This window comes from Schistocerca piceifrons, chromosome 3, assembly GCF_021461385.2.
Source record: "Schistocerca piceifrons isolate TAMUIC-IGC-003096 chromosome 3, iqSchPice1.1, whole genome shotgun sequence".
NCBI lineage: Eukaryota > Metazoa > Arthropoda > Insecta > Orthoptera > Acrididae > Schistocerca > Schistocerca piceifrons.
In genome coordinates, this window is record NC_060140.1 from 132,718,951 (window position 1) to 132,738,941 (window position 19,991).

Sequence of the window (19,991 nt, forward strand, 5' to 3'; positions counted from 1 at the left end):
TCATTTTCCTGCTGTATATAGGGAAACAGCGGGTATTTCAACAGCTTGTCATTGAAGAAGGTAAATACGTTACAATAATCATAGTTACAAATAAGAAGTTAAAACAAGCACTCTCACAGATCTATTCACTCCATGATCTAAACAGGCAGTATAGAAAAGTATGCACAATTTTGAAGGAAGAACTTTGTAGATACAAATAAACATTAACTCGTGCACAAGAACACAAAATAAAAATAAAGATGGTTTTTGTACATCCCAGTTCACACTATTATCATACGATCTACAGATAAATTTGGAAAATTTATCTAGAATTTCAGAGAATTTAGAACATGCCAAAAATGAAAATTAGAATGCATTGGGGGTGGGGGTGGGGGGGGGGGGGTGGTGAGAAGAAGAGCAACTGTACTAATCATCACAAATTATGCAATTTTCCCTGGGGACAATAATTTTGGAAAAAAAAAATCAGGCAATTTAATAATTTATTATTTTAATATACTGCTTTAATATTGTTCACATACAAAGATCAAACTAAGCCTACCAGGTTTACACTGAGTCATGCAATTAGAAATAAAAAATGAGCTTTGAGCTTTAAGACCCAACAGTTGCAGTTGTAATCAGACTAGACACAGAAAAAAAGCAACGTGGGAAAGAACAAGGTATTTAGAACCCCAATTATGACCAAACACAACACATGCTGTGAACAACATATGAAACTGCGACACTAAAAATTCAAGCACATTAGTTACTTCTCATTCGTCTTCGTTCACACTGCAATCTTCCTTTTTTTTTTTTTTTAACCCTCTCCTTTGTTCAAATCTGATCTTCTGAATTTACGGTTTTTCCCTTTGCTTACACCCCATGAGCTGGGTTTCATTGGTTCAAAGATCTTGTGAGGTACATAGAAACAACAATGCACAGTCTCTTCATACAAAAATTTGAACTGCTATTTGAGTAGTGTACAAATATACTTCACCGTTAAACCATCATAAATTTTTTATAAAGTTCTCTCTTTCAAAACACAATCCAAATTCTTTTTCTTTTAAAATCCACTAAAATCAGTGCACTGTTTGGTTCAAGTGGACTGATCTTTTGGAGACCAATTATCTGTGTCAAACTACCTCCTGAATACCAACAATTTATACTTAAAATTATCCTCTTCGGTTAATCTACTTTTAATCACTGGAAGATATCATTTTATGTGCTAAATAGTAGGAACTGATGAAACACAGCTTAAAATACAGAAATTTTAATCAAATCTGCAGGAACGCTACACTACATGCACAGGCTTGCCCATTACAGGTAACACACATTAGAAGAAAATGCGTTTGGTGTCTTCTGGAAGAAGCGAGAGGTCAAGTCCAACCAAAAATCCACAGAAAATTTACATTAAAGGCAAACAGAAATAAACAGAAGTTTGGGACATAGGTAAGAACACAAGAGCTCAGCCACTACACTACAGGTTCTTTTGCCATGCCACCAATGATACACAGACCCACAACAACATATCTGATGATACATACCAATGCCCGCCTGTCCACCTCAGAAATGGAGCCTGCTGAAACTGGGAGGAGAAAATGCAAATTGTCAAACCAACAGCCATTACTATTGCAATGCACTTTACATATGTTACCTCAAATCTATTACAAGAAGCTACAGATGCAAGTCTACTACTAAGTCAAAATTACAAAAATCTTTGTACTGTAAATATTTACTTTCCTCAGGCTCCAAAATTATGATCACAAATAGCTACTGGTGTGTACCCATTTGCAACTCAGACTAAAAAAAGGAATGCCACTCCTAAGCAAAACAAAGAGAGGGCTTACTCTACAATAACTTTCCTAAATTCTCCATTTATCACCAATCCATATAAATTTGATTTAAGCAATCTCAGAAAGTTAGTACACAGAACACTCCATAACTGATGTTCTTGTATGTCAAGGTCTTTACACTATTGAAGATAAATACTCAAATAATGTGAAATATATATTCTCCATGGTGTGCCTTGAATGAAAGGGACTAATCTGAAACCTTATGCAAGTAACCCACATGCAATCTTATTATAGTCCTTTCAAGCAACAGTGCACAGCATTTGGAAATTACTACAATCATGACCAATTTGTTGTAAGATTAAAATACATAAATAAAAAGAAAATTGTTTACATTAAGTGAATTTATTCTAATCTGTATTTATATGATTATTAAGTCTCCTCATCAATAATATAACTTATACAATAAATAACTGACACACAGCTTAACACACAGATGTGGGCAACCTTTCTGACTCACTTTCATCAAATCCTATGGACCACTTACAATGTCAGTAGCACAAGTCTACAAATTTATAGTTTGCATAATTTTTTAAAACTATTTTAGGTGATCCATATTTTTCTTTATTACCTAACTTCAGGAATACCAAGACTATTGTCCCTTAAACATAACCCTTTTTCACAAAGTAATGTTGAAGATACAGAAAAATTCATTTTAAATATGTGCGCATGTCCCCCCCCCCCCCCCCCCAAACACACGCACGCATGCACGCGCGCGCACACACACACACACACACACACGAAAAGAAAAATGCATGCTAAACTAAGTAATGCTTAACATTATATTGAAGTACTACGTCCCTCACTACTAATCCAAATGTATAAATATTAATGTCTCTTCTTTTCCCCCTCAACATAATGTTTAGAAGTTTTTCTTTGGTGCACTACCTGAGGACACTTCCTGTGCAGCATACAGGATAATCAGCTACCATGCTGACATCCCATTGACCCCGATACCGCAGCTCCATTTCTTTATTCACTTGGTGAAACCTTTCTCTCGGTTCCTCTCACACAGCACTTACATTTTCTGCATTGGAGTCCAGGCAGTGCAGCTTCAAGCTCACCAAGGCACCAAATACTTTGAAGTTATCCATTATTTTTCTTACTGTATTCTCATAATTGGGGTCTTTGTAGATGCTGAGGAACTTGTTGAAAACTTCTTTCAAGAAAATCAAAGCTGATCTTTCAATGCCTTTCATTTTATTTTCAAATATTTTGTTTTTGTTATTTTCTGAATGTCAGAACTGATGAAAACCCCTTCTTTTTGTCTTGCTTCAGATCTCCTCTGAAGTCATCTTGCAACAACTTTAATGTTTCACCATCTTTTGGTAGTGCTTTAATAAACTGTTTGATAATTTCACAATTTCTTTGAAGTGGAGGCAGGAGTTTCTTTATTTTTTTTATATCTACCAAAGAACCAAACAGTATGTTTTCCCCCTATTGCTTTGGGTGTTATACTTGGCCTGACAGTCCAGTGACTGTCTACTTTTGCACAGCTGTCTCACAGAGGTAGCTGTATTGTAGACTATAAACTAAAACGAATTTTTCTAGTAGGTTACATTGCAAAATATCAAAGAACAATATTGGCATTATTATAATTGACTGAATGGCTAAATGTTGCATCCCTTCAATTTGTATAAACATTTAATGTAGTTGAACATTTTAAGAACTTAACTTTAAATCAGAACCAAAAAATACAGCAGAAAACCTTTTAAGTTTAAAAATAATTTCATTGCCAACCAGTGTAGTTTATCACTGAAAAAATTTTACTGTAGACCTTGCCAGTATGGAGGTATGTAATCCTTGAAAGGCTTATTATTTAAAGATATGGGAGAGGAAATAGTATAGCAACTGTCACTAGCAGCAATTTTTTACTTTGATCATTAAAATAAACTCTCAGAAAACAGTGCTGAAAGTAATAGAAAACAGGTGGGTATTTACAGTCAATTAGAAGTGTGTACAATAGATATTTAAAATTATTATTACAGCAGATTACTTTACCTACACTACTTCAAGCATAGTAAAGGTTTCAAAAGGGCATTGTATGAGCAGATGAAATAATGGGCTAATACTACCAGAAAGCAGTTATGCCTTATGATTATGTCCCAACAGAATATGAAACAACAGTATCATCAAAATAACTTTAGTGTCAAAGCCAGTTATGCTTAAAAATTAATTATTACTGCAATTGGTGTTAACTTCATTTTTCCCCACTTCCTTCCTTGTAGACAGTTCTGATACTGATAATGGACAAGATTTTCATAGACAACTACTCATCTATATTATGCAGATTATTATTATTACTTAACCACAACAGCCACTGGCAGACATAAAAAACTCCATTACCTCCCTCCCTTCCCCCCCCCCCCCCCCCCAAAAAAAATAATAATTCTTGAGTATCACAAAACACCATCACAGAAATACTGCAGTTGTTCTCATGAGGCACAAACTGGATTGAACAGAAATGAATAAATGGCTGTGGTCTTTTATTATATTAGTTAAAATTAAAATGTTTTCAAATTCATGCATTTGCACACCATGTTATGTTATATCTGTCTCCAACAAAGATGAGCTTCAAATTCATTATCTAATAGGTAAAATTACATCATCATTATCTGTGTGATTGATAATGAAAAATCTCTAATATCACCGTGACAAATACCACAAGAAAAAAAAACATAATAATGGCCAATTATTTTAGCTGGAGGTACTTACTATCAGATTTCCCACTACTAAATTCTGTGCTGTGTGTTTTTTCACCAAGCCCACTAAAAGAAAAATCACCCTGCAAAGAAAGACACATTCTATCAATTAACATTATTGTTGCAATTTAGGTGCTGCTCTCCTTTCACACAAAATTAACATAAATTACATAAAAAAATGCAACTGTTAACCCATAAAATGGTGAACTTTTTTCTACAGTCTTGCCAAAAGTTAACAGATGTTCTACTTCTACTGAATTCACTAACAAAAGCACACAAATTATTGAAAAATAAACAATAAAAAATACGTGTGGGGTAGGTGAAGGGGGAAGGCCTGGGGAGATAAAGACGTATCCTAAGGCTAATGAGCTTAATCCAGATAATGAAATGATGAATGTGGGACTAGAAGACACACTAAATGAAGGAAAATCTGCAGGGTTTACTGAACTGGAAAAGAAAGAAGGGTGGGGGTGTCCACCATTTTATGATGAAAGTTACTTATTAGACACAGAATTAATCTACAACACAAATAAACAAAAATAATTATAACACATGGTACTCAAAAGGTCACATATAAGGAAAATTTTGTGTGGCCCATGTCCATGTATTATTGGATGACCAAAATTTGATCACGATTTTAAGGGGTATGACCGACACCTAACCATGATGTGGAAGGAGGTTTAAGGGAGATTTAATTGAAATAAATCTCAACTGCACAACTACTTCACATTTACTTGGAATAGGTGATACAGAAAGGTCCATATATTTCAAGATGGACATTTCAGTACCTACATCTAACACATCATATGCAAGTTTTGTTGCTTTGTGCAATATGTGATTTCAACATTTAGTTTCATCAATTGCCTGTTGTCTTCTTGAAGCAGTTTAAACACAGAATTATGCTTCCTGTAGTTCACACTTGCATTATCTACACAGTATGCCATGAGGTTATTTACACCTAAATTATGAAAATTGTGTGAAGACTTGATCAGAGAGAGAACATCAATAGCTTTCTCATCAGCCTATGCAACAAGCCAACACACCTGTTTCTTCTTATGTTTTCAGGATAAAAACACTTTACAACTAAAGGGAACATCTTTCTGTTTTTGTAGTTGGATGCATTGGTTGCAATAGAGAAAAACCTGCTTATTTTAGATGGATTTTCCAAAATTTCAATTGAGTTCTGAACACCTCTTGAAGCCAAAACCTTTTTCACAATTGCTTCTGCCTCAGTATGACCACATGTCATCATCTTAGCCAAATTAGAATCATGCAAAACTTCTTTGATAATTTATTTCCACAATTCATGTTTCAGTATGCTGATATTATGTTTGACAGTATCCAAAACTACTGCTAGCTCACTGGCAACGGTTTTTGTATCCTTACTGCCATTACCAAAACATCTGTGTAAATCTGAAGACACCTTCACTTACTTTTCAATCTGTTTATTAATTTCCACACATGAAAGTTGGTTGCAGTCAACATTATCCGTACAAGCGATGTTGAAGTCACACTTACATAGTCCACAGCAAGCTTCTGCAAGTCAGCTGAGAAGTATATACTGTAACAAGTGTGTTTAAACCTGAATGTCAATATAATCCGCTTTCGCAGGTCCTTGATACTTCTCCGCCTTACTCATACTGTAGCTGCTAATTAGTACAAGGTGAGTGCATCCGTTGGGTGTCTGTACTAAGCAAGAAATAAGTAAACATCCCCCTCTCACAACCCTCCAAGTGGCATAGGCTATGTTATTCTTTCTCTGCTCCTTGAATAGTCTTCGGCCAAACTGTATTATTTCTGTAGAAGCAGAACAGAAAAAAAGACTGAATGTTGACAATAGTATCAATTATTAAAGGAAAATATTGTGAGTTAATCAGTTAGTGATTTTAAACTATCGATAGTACTTCATGGGATTAATACTGATAACAGTGATCACTGATGAAAACACAGGAGAAAGAGGCAGTCAATAAGGGAGAGTTTTCAGCATAACCTGCTAAATCTAAAGTGCAAGGATCTTTCAGACAAATAATAGCATTTAACAACTGTTTACAAAGGTATTGGTCTACAAAGTTGTTACATTGCTAAGACATAAAATGATTGTTACCTAAGGTGTCTGACACGTTGGCAATTTAGGATCACAAATTTTGCTTCATAAGCAAGATGAGGAAATGACTGACTGATGAGGCAAAGAATGAGTTATTCAACCCACAAGCAACAAAAAGACTTTAACCCATGAGCAATAACAGCGTACGTTATAATTATTCATTCTTGAAGAACTGATGCATTGGGAATATTAAGAATGAATAACTTAATGTGTACACAATTTAAATCCACTGAATAGTATAAGAATTTTAAGTTTTGAGTGACAGTTCTTTGAATTAAAGTTGTGGTTGGCTTCCAAATCCAAATGTCAAAACTTCTGTTACTTCCTTAATATTAGCCAATAGTGACCAACATTGTTGCAAGATCATATAACAAATGTGTACTGACTATTTTACAATTATCTGTATTTCCATACATTTAGTGAAATGCATCAGTTCTGAAAAATGGCTTTAAGTGAGTCTGTGGCTGAAGATATTTACGTATGTTTAATCGATCCAACAGAGTGGACAATGAGTAGTAGATGCACCAGTATTTGCTTATGTCAAGATTAGCTCTTGTGTAAACACAAAAATTTCTTGAATGCCTGGAAAATTGGAATAAATTGAGTAAACAGAGAGTAGAATATGTCCAAGGAGGTAAGAGATGAAAGTCAAACTCAACACTAGTGAATATACCACTCAAAATATGACACAGACAGATAAATTAAAAACACACTCTGGATCACAATTTCTGTTATTACCATGTATCAGTTTTTATCTGCCTTAAAAATCTTCTTCAGATCTAAAATGGAATAGGAAAAAATAAAACTACGAAATAAAAATCACGAAAGTCTAACATTACAAACAGTTCCACCAGAGGGAACATCAAAACATCAGAAACCCATCATACTGGCGTCACAAGATGCATTTGTCATGTTACGAATGACACAAAAGTGACAAAGGATGTACTGAAATTTTTTTTTTTTTAAATCATGTGACTTGTGGGCAGATCAATGGCTAGTACAATGATACAGTGTAATAACAATAACTTACAAAATTAAAAAAATGTAAACTTAATACATTTCAATGTGTATGAAAAGTTACAAAATAAAAGATTAAATACAAATGTAGGAAACGATTACAGTAAACTGTACACTGCACATTTTTCGTTCTTGTTTAAACATTTTGTAATAAACATACAATATTTGATGGTATCCCTCATTCTGCTAATGTGGTTATGTTTATCATGTTAGCTGGCCATAGAGCAAAGGTGTCTGGTGCACATTGAAGCCCGTGAGATGCATAAACATGCTAATGGATCATTCGTCACTCAACCCGGTATGGTAGATGGCCCTGCCACAATTTCCTCACACTATTATCATATGTTAATATAATGTTAACATGTAGTAATACTGTTTGCTGGAAGCTATTATTGTTTTTGTAACCAAATCCCTTTTTCCCATTTTTATCTTACAGTAAGAGTCCTCAGTAGTTTTGTTTATTTGTATTTCAACAGATTGAGGACTCAAATAATGAAAATTATGTGTGTGTGTGTGTGTGTGTGTGTGTGTGTGTGTTAGTTCTGCACTGTCCTACAAAATATACGAAGAAGAACAAAAAACATATTATGTACAATTTCCATTTATGTTTTATCTTTTAGTTCGTAACACACCACAAATACTAAAATATACTTTTAACATGATTTTTTAATTTTTTTATTTTATAATGTAATAATCTTCTTTAAGCTGTAACAATGTACTGGCCAATGACTTATGCACATGTCATGTGACTCACCATAAAAAAATTTCTCCACTGCATCCTTTATATTCTTATGTTCGTTTTATGTCATTTGTACTATTGTTGACACACTGCACCTTGTGGCACCAGGTATGGGTTAGGTAGAATGTTAATGAGGTTTTGATGTTAGTTGTGTTACCTTTGATGGTACTGTTTGTATTAAACTTTTGTAATTCGTATATTGTCACCTCTTTTTCCTTTTCCAGTTTAGATCATAAGATGATCTGCAGACCAAATTGAAACCAGTATTCATAATAAACAAAATTGTCATCCAGGTGGTGTTCCTTCATTTATTACAACAACTGACATAACACTTCCTGAGATATAGCATCAATTTTGAATTGGAAATATTTCGTATCTGCTAAAACAGGAAAATGGAACAGGGATGATACGTAAAAAAAGTTCAAAAATACTGTTGAATGCAAAAAAATTTCTAGGTACTACTTCACTGGGATGCAGATGAGGAACAAAAAATGAAATAGTAAATACAAAGTTACTGAAAACAAAGAAAATTTGTAGACTTCCTAAGTCCCTTGCCCCAACAACTCTGCCTATTTGAAGTTCTCCTTACAACTCAAGAACTGGTTTGTGGGCATATATTTTCTCTCTCCAAGTTTACCTCTCTTCCTAACGCTTCTCCACTACTTACATCTCCTTAGTAAGTTAGTTGGTTGCGTGTTCCTTTGATTAATCGCACAGTGTGGTAGCCGTTATGATGTGGAATGTGTCAAGTGCACAAGAAATGCAAATATTTATTTTTTTCCTATTCAAGGACTCATCTACAGTATAGAGGGAGTTGTCAAGGAAATACACAATTTCAATTTATTTTTGATGCTATTACTGCTGCCTGTCAGACATTTTATTTCATCTGGTAATTTGTCAAAAATTTTTATAGCAGCATATTTTACTCCTTTCTGCGCCAAAGATAGGTAGAGTAAGGATAGTTTAAGTCTTTCTTTTTTCTGGTATAATAATCATGAATGTTACTGTTGTTTTTAAACTGGCTCATGTTGTTGAAAACTAATTTCATTAGTGAGTAAATGTACTGTGAAGCTGTTGTAAGAATTCCCAATCTTTTAAAATAATGCCTACAAGATGTGTGACTATGAACCTCACATGTTATTCTAACCAATTTCTTTTGAGCAGTGAATATTTTTTGTCTAAGTGTTGAGTTATCCCAAAATATTAATCCGTATGACATCAGAGAGTGAAAGTATGCAAAGTATGTTAGCTTACTAATTTCTATATCCTCAAAATTGGCAATTATTCAGTTTGCAAAAGTTGCTGAACCTAGTCGCTTTAGAAGACCCAAAATATGAATTTTCCAATTAAGATTCTCATCTATATGTACACAAAAAACTAAGTATGCTCTACCCTGTCTACTGACTTCTGTTGATGTGTTACATTTATTGAAGGAACTAATCATTTCCTGTGTATTCTATAACTCCTGCTCCCCATTTGGAGAAACTGGTTTTCAATACCTGCAAACATGTCTTATCATTATCCTTTTCCCCATCTGTATTCTGATGAAGGACACTTAGAAAATTTGAATGTTATATTTGAAACTGTATTTTTTTTCTCGTTAAAAGCCTCCTACTGGTGCTTTTTTTGCAACCTGATACTTGGATGTACCACTTTTTTTAGTTTCATTATGAATTCATGCAACATAAGCTTTCTGACTAACAGAATCTGCCAACATTATTTCACTCATTACAAATATTCTCTACAGGAATCATACCTATATGATTTGTCAGGAAGAAAATAAAGCTGTCACAAGGACTGTCATCAGGTAAAGCATGTTCACAAAACACAGGGTTGATGTGCAAGCAGCTAACAAGTATTCTTTGCATGTGAAACCTAATGGAGTGATGAACACATCGACACAAACAAATGTTCTTCTAGAAGTCTCAGTTATGATGGGACTGGGCAACATTCCCACAAGTAATATTCTGTGTATGGATATTAACAATGACAGAACGTCATATTAATGGCAATAAAAAAAAAAGAAACACCTACACACACACAGGAAAGCTGATTTAGTAACAGCATAAACAATCTGGAATAGAAACCTCTGTCATTTTAGCCGAGCATCCTAATATACTGTCATTATAACTGAGAATATGTGATGTAGTGTAAAAAGACATCATTTGGCACGAATGTATTGGTTTACAGTCAACCATGATTATGATATATTATGTGACTTTTGACAGTGTTTCTCAGAATGTTTGATCCACACTATGTTTTTGTGTGTTCAATTTGTATTATGATGGATGGAATTATCAAACTAACTGGACACCAGAAAACATACTATCTATGGCACGTTATGGTAACAAACTTTCATACATCAAAGAAGCCACAGACGTTATGATCAAAAGTTGCAAATTATTCCGATGTCTTAAACAGGCCAACTATTACGTCGTCTCTGAACAAACTTACACAGCAAAAAGCAAGAGAATGAACTTACATTAACATAGGTAAACTACACATGCAAATTCATATTGTAGCTCTTTTCACCTGTTAAACTCACTTCTGAAATCTCTAGATTTACATGAGAAAGTCTGGAGAACCTTTAGTGAAATCAAACTACGATAATACTGAAATTTTCACATAATGTACACAGAATGAGAATGAATTAATAATTATACACTGCTCCAGAGGCAAAATGTTTTAACTAGAGATACTGTACAAGGCTAAAAAGAAGCAGATCTCTTAAGATAACAGCTGTTTAACTTACTCCAATGTTGGACGCACTGCCACCTGTGCTGCTGAAGGTGTGAGACCGAGGTGCAAGACCGTAGCCAGGCTTCGGCACGTGGCGCAGGGCACTTACAACTACAACCACACAAACACTGGACACTTTCACAAATGCACCAACAAATATTCATTACTTTTGATGCCGACAAAGCTGCTACTGCTGCCGCTGTCACCAGTTCAGTGAGCAGGCTTTGGTATCAAAATGTGTATTTTTGTTGGAAATAATCTAATTAGAAATATCAATTTTCATTTTACGAAACTGTGAGCATATTTTCATCAACACGGAAAGAGTGGAGACTCTACACCTAAAACTTCAAAAATTTAAACTTTATGGGATCCATGCCTACAGAATGTTCATATGCTACATGCATATATTTCAATGAATAAATTCTGAGTGATTTTGGCTCAAAAAACTATATCTTCTAACACAAAATGTTTGTTCTGCTGCCTCTTTAGGCCTCCTCCCACTCTGTATTAGGTTGCTGAAAGTATAGTTGCAGTCACGAATAATGGTGGTCAAGTTCAGGCTTGTCCTGGACACCAGTTATTTAATGAATTTTTATCTTATTTGTTGTGAACTGCCGTGGCTCATGCTGGTGGTAAGTGAGAAATTCTACACAAGCAAGCAAGAGATGTAATTTGTGGGATACTTGTTTGCATCAAACACAAAGCACACGTATTCCCTATAGTAACTGTCCCTTGGAACTGGCAACAATGCAATCCCTGACTTTATCCTGACTTGCACACTTTGGTTAGGGGCAGACTGATGTTTTACGCCTTTGCTCCCCCCACCCCAATCTGCAACAGTGGCAGAGATAATTATGATGGCATTTTGAAAGCATAAAAATTTCAAAAGAGAAACTCGGTGTAGCTATACTGAAAGATATTTCAGTCTCTCTCTATCTCTCGTGGTGGTGGTGGTGTGTGTGTGTGTGTGTGTGTGTGTGTGTGTGTGTGTGTGTGTGTTCAGTTGATGGAGGACTTTTACCAATAGCTGGACATTATCTGGCAATCCGTTTTTGAATGTGCATGTCTGCCACTCAGTGCTTTCAGTATGTGCTGAGTAGCAACCTATCCTAATTCATATTGTTATTGTTATTTCACACCAGATTTTTCACTGTTTGGCTCTGAAAATAGTCAAAGTCATTAGTATGGGCTGTTTTCTTCAGTAATAATGTAATGATGCATAATTGTTTACAATATCCACTTAGTATTTCAGAGTGATGACCTCAGTAGCATCAACTTTAGGAATTTGCAATCTTTTTTGGAGTGACACAACGATGACTACTTGATTGTCTGTTTACCAAATGCAAATTTAAAATATTAGCTGTAAAAATCATAAATGACTACTTAAATTTGAGATTAGGTGTTCAAAAAATAAAATAAATTTATCACATTTATACTGTTCAACAACACATCGCAGCAACAGTGACAAAATACTGTTTCTGAAGTACTTCTGAACCCATAAATTGATAATGAAATGGCAGTATTAAATATACTGCAAGTACAGATTGATAGAATAGTGAAAAGTTGTTGTCAATCAGTGATTACGACTCTTTCTATGTTTTATAGCAGGCAATGATTCAGTTGTTGTTCACTGCTATTACAATTTACTACTGAGGTAAACAAACCATAAGTAGATATTAGTGATACTTTCATTCAGTATTATACAGAATTTACTAAAATGTTGAACGAAAGTTGGAAGTGAGAGAGGGGGTGGGGGGTGAGGCAGGGGGAGAGGGGGGGGGGGGGGCAGTATGTGGAAAGAACTAAGCTGCTCAATGTAAGTTATTAGCTCTCTTCTATACAAAAACACAGCCTGTTAAATCTCATTTGTACTACCATCTCCAACTTCCTTTGCTAGGTAAACTACTGCTTGACATGACCAATAATGGTTTCGTCACCACAACTACATACGATCAGGCTTCTTTGCTCATTTAAGTACATTTTATTCCACCTTTATTTAATAACAGTACTCTGCAATTGCTCTGTTTTTAGACCGCTCTGTTCCACAACACATCAGAAGGGAGATAAACTGAATCCTGAGAACAGAGTAGATAATATGATAACCAGTTTATTAAAAGAAGTTGAAGCAGACAATTTTTCCAATGCATCAAGAATAGCAAGCATGAATTTCACAGCCCAACCTGTTTCACGATATATGCAACAGCAACTTGATAAATGGCAAGGAAAGAACTGTAGAAAGGAAAGATGATGAAGAATGGGAAGACACTGAAGAAGGTGTGAAGACTGCAATCAAAAAACTCAAAAACAACAAGGTTCCATGGGAAGACACCATAACAGGAGAATTAATCAAAGAGGGAGGGGAGAACTTGCACTTAGAAATACATGAACTGATCCAGCTTATATGGAACAAGGAGACATTGCCAGAAGAATAGAAAGTGACCATAATAAGCTCACTATACAACAAGTATGGTTAAAACTATTAATATTTGAAAGAAGAGTAATGAGGAAGATAAAGAGACAAATCTTAGATAATGGAGAACGGAGGAGGAGGAGAAGGAGGAGGAGGATTGAAATCAATTTTAGATCTCTTTTGGATACTACAGAGCTATTGCCTCCCACACTTTACATATACAGCACAGTTCCATTTTTTCACAGTCTCTCCTCTAAACTACTCCCACCTGCAGCCTGCAATGGGTACCACTGATGCTGTCGAAATTCTGCATTTATAGTAATGTCTGTCAGAGCCAGCAGTCTCCAAAAGTTTACATTTATCTTCCATGTTCTTCAGGACAATAGCAGAACTGTAGTAGGTCTAATAAGTCATGTTGCAAAATTAAGAGCCAAATAAGGTCTTAACAGCACCAACATTTTAATCTACAGTTTTATCAATTTCTTCCTCTGGTAGCAATGAAAGTGTAAGAATTACATGATGGAAAGTCCAGGTGAAATACCAGCTGCATTATGAAAAGGATAAATTGCTACTCACTGTAAAGATGACACACAGAATCGCAGACAGGCAGAACGAGAAGACTCTTACACACTGAGCTTTTGGCCACAGCCTTCCAAGCAGGCACACCTCACACACATCTGCTGGCTATCTCTGGCCACTCTGGCCAGACTGCAACTGTTGCATTGGAGGAACACAGCAAACTGCAGAGAGTCAGGGAAGGGTGAGGGATAGCTGGGACTAGAAGGTGGCAAGACAAGGCACCTGGAACAGCGTCAGGAGGCTGTGAGGGGTGGGTGAGAATGGAGAGGAGCAATGGTGGACTTCTGGTTGGTAATCACACTACTATAAAAAGCTGTGCAATTATTGCAACAGAGGTAGTATATGACATGGCTGCTTTCAGAGGTGGCATGCGCTCTGATGGGGTTGAATAAGACTGTGACAGGACCAGAATATGAAGTGCTCGGTGGGTGGATTGGGTAGGTCTTGCAACTGGGTCTTCCTCATGTGTATGATCCATGTGGCAAGAGGTTGGAATTGGGAGAGTTGTAAGACTGGACTAGGATGTTGCGGAAGTGGGTGGATGGAAGGACACCACTTTAGAAGCATTGGAAAGGGTCTTGGGTAGTGATGTCCCTTATTTCAGGGCACAATGACATATAATCAAAGCCCTGATGAGTGATCTGGTTCAGTTGTTCCAGTCCAGTGTCATATTGGGTGAAAAGGAGCACACCTTTGTAGCTGGTTCGTGAAGGTTGTTATAGGACTGAGGGTGTGTGGGGTATGGCATGGGAGATCTGTTTGTGGACTACATCTGGGGGATACTGCCAGTCTCTGAAGGTGTTTGTGAGACCTACTGCATACTGGGCAAGGGAATTCTTGTCATTGCAGATACACCATGTTACTGGGTAGCCAGCCTATAGGGAGGGACTTTCGGTTGAGGAAGGGATGGCAGCTGTCAAGTTGTACATACTGTTGGTAGTTGGTGGGTTTAGTGTGGACAGAGCACACAAATGGAACCATCAAAGAGGAGGTGGTCAATGTCCAGGAAGATGGCATGCTGGGTTGATGAAGATACGATGAAGCAAATGGGAGAGAAGGTGTTGAAGTTGTGACAGAATGATAGGGTGTCTTGGCCCCGACTCTAGATCCATGAAGATATCTTCAATGAACCTGAATCAGACCAAGGATGTCAGTGTATAGGACAGTGGCATCAACAGTAACCATTAGTGACCCAGCAGGTGAAGGGATGGGGATTATGAAAAATCTCTGCAAGTAGTGCTTTGTATTTTTGATATGGGAGGCTAGACTTTGGTTACTTGGTTGGAGGTGTTGGTCAGTGAGGGCCAAAATTCAGTGGGAACACAATAACCAGCTACAATGGGACATCCAGGATTGTTGGGTTTGTGGATTTTGGGGAGCATGCAGGAGATGGCTATGCAGGGTATCATTAGGGCGGGGAGGGAATTGGATTCAGGGGAGAGTTTCTGGGAAGGGACTGGAGGTTATGATGGACTTCTGGGATGGGTTCATTCTGGCAGAGTTTATAGGTGAAGCAGTCAGACAACTGGCAGAGGCTATCTGACAAGCAGTCACTGCAATTCATAACAACAATGGTGGAACCTTTGTCTGCTCAGGTACAATCATTAGGTGAGGTTCTGTTTTGATCTGGGTATGGGTGTGCTTTCTTCTGATGAAATGTTGGTGTTCTTAGGAAGAAAACTCAGTAAGGAGTCAGTAGCAATGAATGAAAATGCATGCCAGACCGGGACTCGAACCCAGGGTCTCATGCTTACTAGGTAGTTGAGTTAACCACTGCATGACCTGACACATTGTTTATCGCAAATGTGTGAACTGTATCAGTATGCTCCCTGGTTGACTCACATTCACACCAAGCATCACCTATCTGAAGTCCCTGTCTATGACCTCCATGCTTCCTAATTTTAGATTCCCGCTGGAGGTCAAATCTAAGGCTGTAGTATTATTGCCCATCAAGGTGAATCAATTGTATGAATGTCTGTTCCTTTGGATATGTCTGAAAGAACAGATACCACACATTCATATAACTGAACCACATCTTTTGTCAGGGCTTTGATTATCTCTTGTCATGATCTGAAATGAGAGACATCCTACACAAGAGCCTCCCCGACTGTCCTAAAGTGATGTTTTGTTGCCCATGCAACCTCCACAGCATCCTAGTCCATTTCTGTGCCATTCCCAATCCCAAAATCTTGCCATAGGGTTAATCTCCCTGTGGAACTAGTCTACCCTATGAGCAAACTAGCAGTCACCTATGGTGAGGCAATTTATGTCAACAATGAATGGAATCCTCTACCAGAAGTAAAACCATTTTATGGATTAATAATTCACTTCAGCTTTTAAAAATCTTAAAATAATGTACCATACCAGTGTATACCTCATGGTTTCCTTTTGGATTTATCGTTCTACATTTTGTTTACCTGAAGATGTGGCTTTTAGTGGCATAAAACCAGTAGTGATCCAGTAATAAAGGACTAGATACAGCTGAAGTGGTTTATTAATATCCAAGATTACTACTCATAGCTGTGGTTGCCCTATCCACAAGGTTGTCTGCTGAAATAAAACTAATTGCAGCATCTGCAAAGCTGCAACTTGGTCTTGTGAACATGGGGCTTTAGATTACTCTACTGCCTTTTCCAGCTAACAGTAACAGAAGCAAAATGTTTTGGAATCCACTGCATCAGAGTACCTTCATAGTAATCACAAATCGTCATTGAGGAACCTGCCACTTAAACCAACCAGCATACATCTAATTTAAGGACTGCTAATCTGGGTAGTACATACTATCTTCTAACTTGTTGTCATTTTCCATCTCAGGTAGTTTGGAAGCCAGTGAAATAAATCACGTGATTTTATCCCTGTTCCCCTCGACCGGCATTATGGGTGACTGGAGTGCTGTCAGAGTTTCAGGTTTTATAGAAACAATTTGTCCACCCTTCTAGGTAAGGGAAAAAATAACCATCATTCCTTCCAACAAGAGTACACACCAGAATACCTTCACCTGTGCACCTAAAGCTGTGAAGAGAATCACAAATGGAGAAGATGGAAAGGAGAGAGTACTCACAGCATAGCCAGCAGGGCCCCCATTCCGTCCAGCAGCTGGGAGAGTTGATGACTTCAGTCCATAGCCAGGCTTGGGCACAGGACGCAGAGCTGACACCACTATACAGCAAGAAAGAGAACGGCCGAACATCAACAGCAAGCACAACTAAACCATGCAAAATGACAGCACACGTGCTCAAGAGAAAACAATTTTAAGTCTGTTCCTATGTCTTTATTAATACACATTACACACAAAAAGTTGAAAAAGTGCTATTTGTTCAACAGAGTACTGAAAGACATGCAGAACTACGATTTTTACACGTGTGCTAATAAGAACATACCCCACACAGAGAAGCTAAGTCACATCTTTTGTTAATAGCATGATAAATGAAAACCAAAAGAAACCTAAAGAAACATGTGATCTCAGACTCTTCAAAGTTGCTACTCAGTATCACAGATAACATCATCTCTGCCAATGCTGCCACTCACAGGAAAATTAGAGATAGAACAATTGTAGGAGGGAATAAAGTGATGATAAACTGAATACATTCTGCTATTTTGTTCCTCAATTGCATACGTATCACCTGAAGAGGCAATGTAACATTCAGAGACTAATGTAAACTCTGTATATGGCAGAAGGAATGTATAAACTTCACTTGAGAACTAATCTAATATTTGCAAATGAATTTATGGTACCAGCATTGTACAATAATAAAAGTAAAAGACATATGAACTAACATAGATTTAAATTGTTAAACAAATATTGTTATATTGTGATGGATCTGGAGAGATATACTGACTTTAACTAACTCTACACACTGTTAGAAATGTTTCCGAAGGCTACCATGAAAATTACAGTAACCTGGCATTTATTCTATGCTGTAGTGAATGCCTCTGCATGAGGTAGAAAGGGAGACTACTATATGTGTACTTTTTCCTCTTCACAAAACTCTCTACCATCCTATATTTGAAAGGACTTTAGTGGGGTAGGTGGTGTATTGAAGGTGGGAAGGAAGAGACAGAGGAAGTGAGCAATGAAAAAAATACATGAAAGAAGTAAATACATTTTTTCAAGGTTTTCAGAATTTCAGCTTCATAAACTGTGTAGTATTATTCAAAGGCTAAACCATCAAAGTGAGACACACAAAAGAATGGCTGTCATCAAAAAACATGCACCAACAGTGACAGTGTAATATGTAGGAACACTTATGATTATCCAAATTAATTAATAGACAATACAACTGCATTTTCATGAACTACATTTAATCTTTTTTAAGACACAAAGAAGGAGATGCACCACACACAATGAAGTTACTACTGTACACTCAGTTACTGTTTTTTTGCCTCTAATGCACAGCTACTGGTGTGTTAGGTATTATTAATATCAAGTTTTGCACACTTTTGATAGCACTGCATGTACTTTCTGTTCAAAGTGATAGTAAAAATTTTATTAATAAGTAAACATAACAGCAGCTAACTACGTTACACAAGCAGTAAAACAACAAAACAAGATATGTAAGAATTCCAGCTGGCAATATTTACAGAGTAAATGCCATATTCTGTTCAGAGAGAAATGAAATTTATGATTATGATTATGATTCCCCAACTTGAAAGTAAACCAAGAAGAACAGCAAAGCAACTGAAGATAAAGTGTTTTCATGCTACAAACAATGGGAGAACAGCCAAACTTATTTTTTAGGGACACAACAACAAGTAAAACTGCCAATTGCAACAAAATTCACAAATATCTCTACAATCAATACTTCATCATCATCAGCATCATTTGATTTTTTTCATCCTCACGATCAAATGAGGAGAATGACTCAAATTACATAGCTGATGAATCTGCTTTCTTCTTTTCCCAGTACGTCTTTCCTTCTCACTGAAGTTTCTCTATTGTTCTGTCCAGGTTCTACTGGCTCCAGTTCCCTTTGTTCTGAATGCACATCTATCTTGCACAGATCACCTGTCATGTCTATTTTCTGAAAATCTCTTTCAGTATCAAGCAACCAATTATTCGTAACATTTTTGAGCCAATATGACTGAGAACTCTTTTCGCTAGTCTATCATCATTATTTCTGATGATGTGATAGTAAAATTTTAATTCTCTTAATGGAAGTGTCAGATTGTGTCTATACACTTATAAAGTTAAAGTTCCAGACAGTTTCCTTTCACCCAAATTATTCCATGCAAGGAGACAAAAAAATTTTCCTTCAATTTTTTTTTTTTTTCCTCCCAATCAGTACAGTGAGATTGGTCAATATGGAGACATGACAGAATGGCAGAAAGGAGCCATATTCATTGGAATTACTTATGACTTCATTGCATCGGATACACAAACAAATTGGGCAACTTCATTCACAGACTGTTCAAAATATTTACTTGGCTTAATAACAATAGTCATGAAAAGGACCTAGCAGACTGGGTCCAGAGATGAGTACCATGCCTTTTCAATCACAACCAGTTTCAAACAAAATAGGAATTGCTGGTGTAAGCGAATGCAGGCCCATCTCAACCACTTTCTGAACAAACAATGAGAAGAGAACCACATGCTATGGACATTTGATGACTGGTATCTTGCAACAGGGTGTTGCTCTCAACCTAAATGTCTTCAATGAGCCAAACAATGTAGAAACTGGAAAGTAGTTGACTAGAGATTGTAGTGTGGTATAAAAAAGTCCCAATTTGGTTCTTTTCAAATGATGCATGGTTTCGAGTGCTCAGATGGCCCAATGGTGTATAATGCACAATGCAAGGAGGGTGTAGTTCATGCTGGAGATGGTTCTGTGATATTTAGGGGATGCTTTTCGTATCTTGATTTAGGTCCACTCATTTG

The 19,991-nt window shown here is 36.6% G+C and overlaps 1 protein-coding gene across 6 annotated transcripts in view; it reads right to left on the reverse strand.

Moving 5' to 3' along the window:
- LOC124787972 (actin-binding LIM protein 1) overlaps window positions 1-19,991 on the reverse strand; it is a 355,811-nt gene that overhangs the window by 23,327 nt on the left and 312,493 nt on the right. For 3 of the 6 annotated variants that reach the window (XM_047254984.1, XM_047254983.1, XM_047254981.1), the window contains 3 exons: window positions 17,178-17,275; window positions 4,542-4,611; window positions 1,521-1,561 (listed from right to left, as the gene is read on the reverse strand). In XM_047254984.1, the coding sequence (XP_047110940.1) occupies window positions 1,521-1,561; window positions 4,542-4,611; window positions 17,178-17,275 (209 nt within the window). Of the gene's footprint in view, window positions 1-1,520; window positions 1,562-4,541; window positions 4,612-11,140; window positions 11,239-17,177; window positions 17,276-19,991 lie in introns of all 6 variants that reach the window. The other 3 variants (XM_047254982.1, XM_047254986.1, XM_047254985.1) reach the window with 3 other exon arrangements.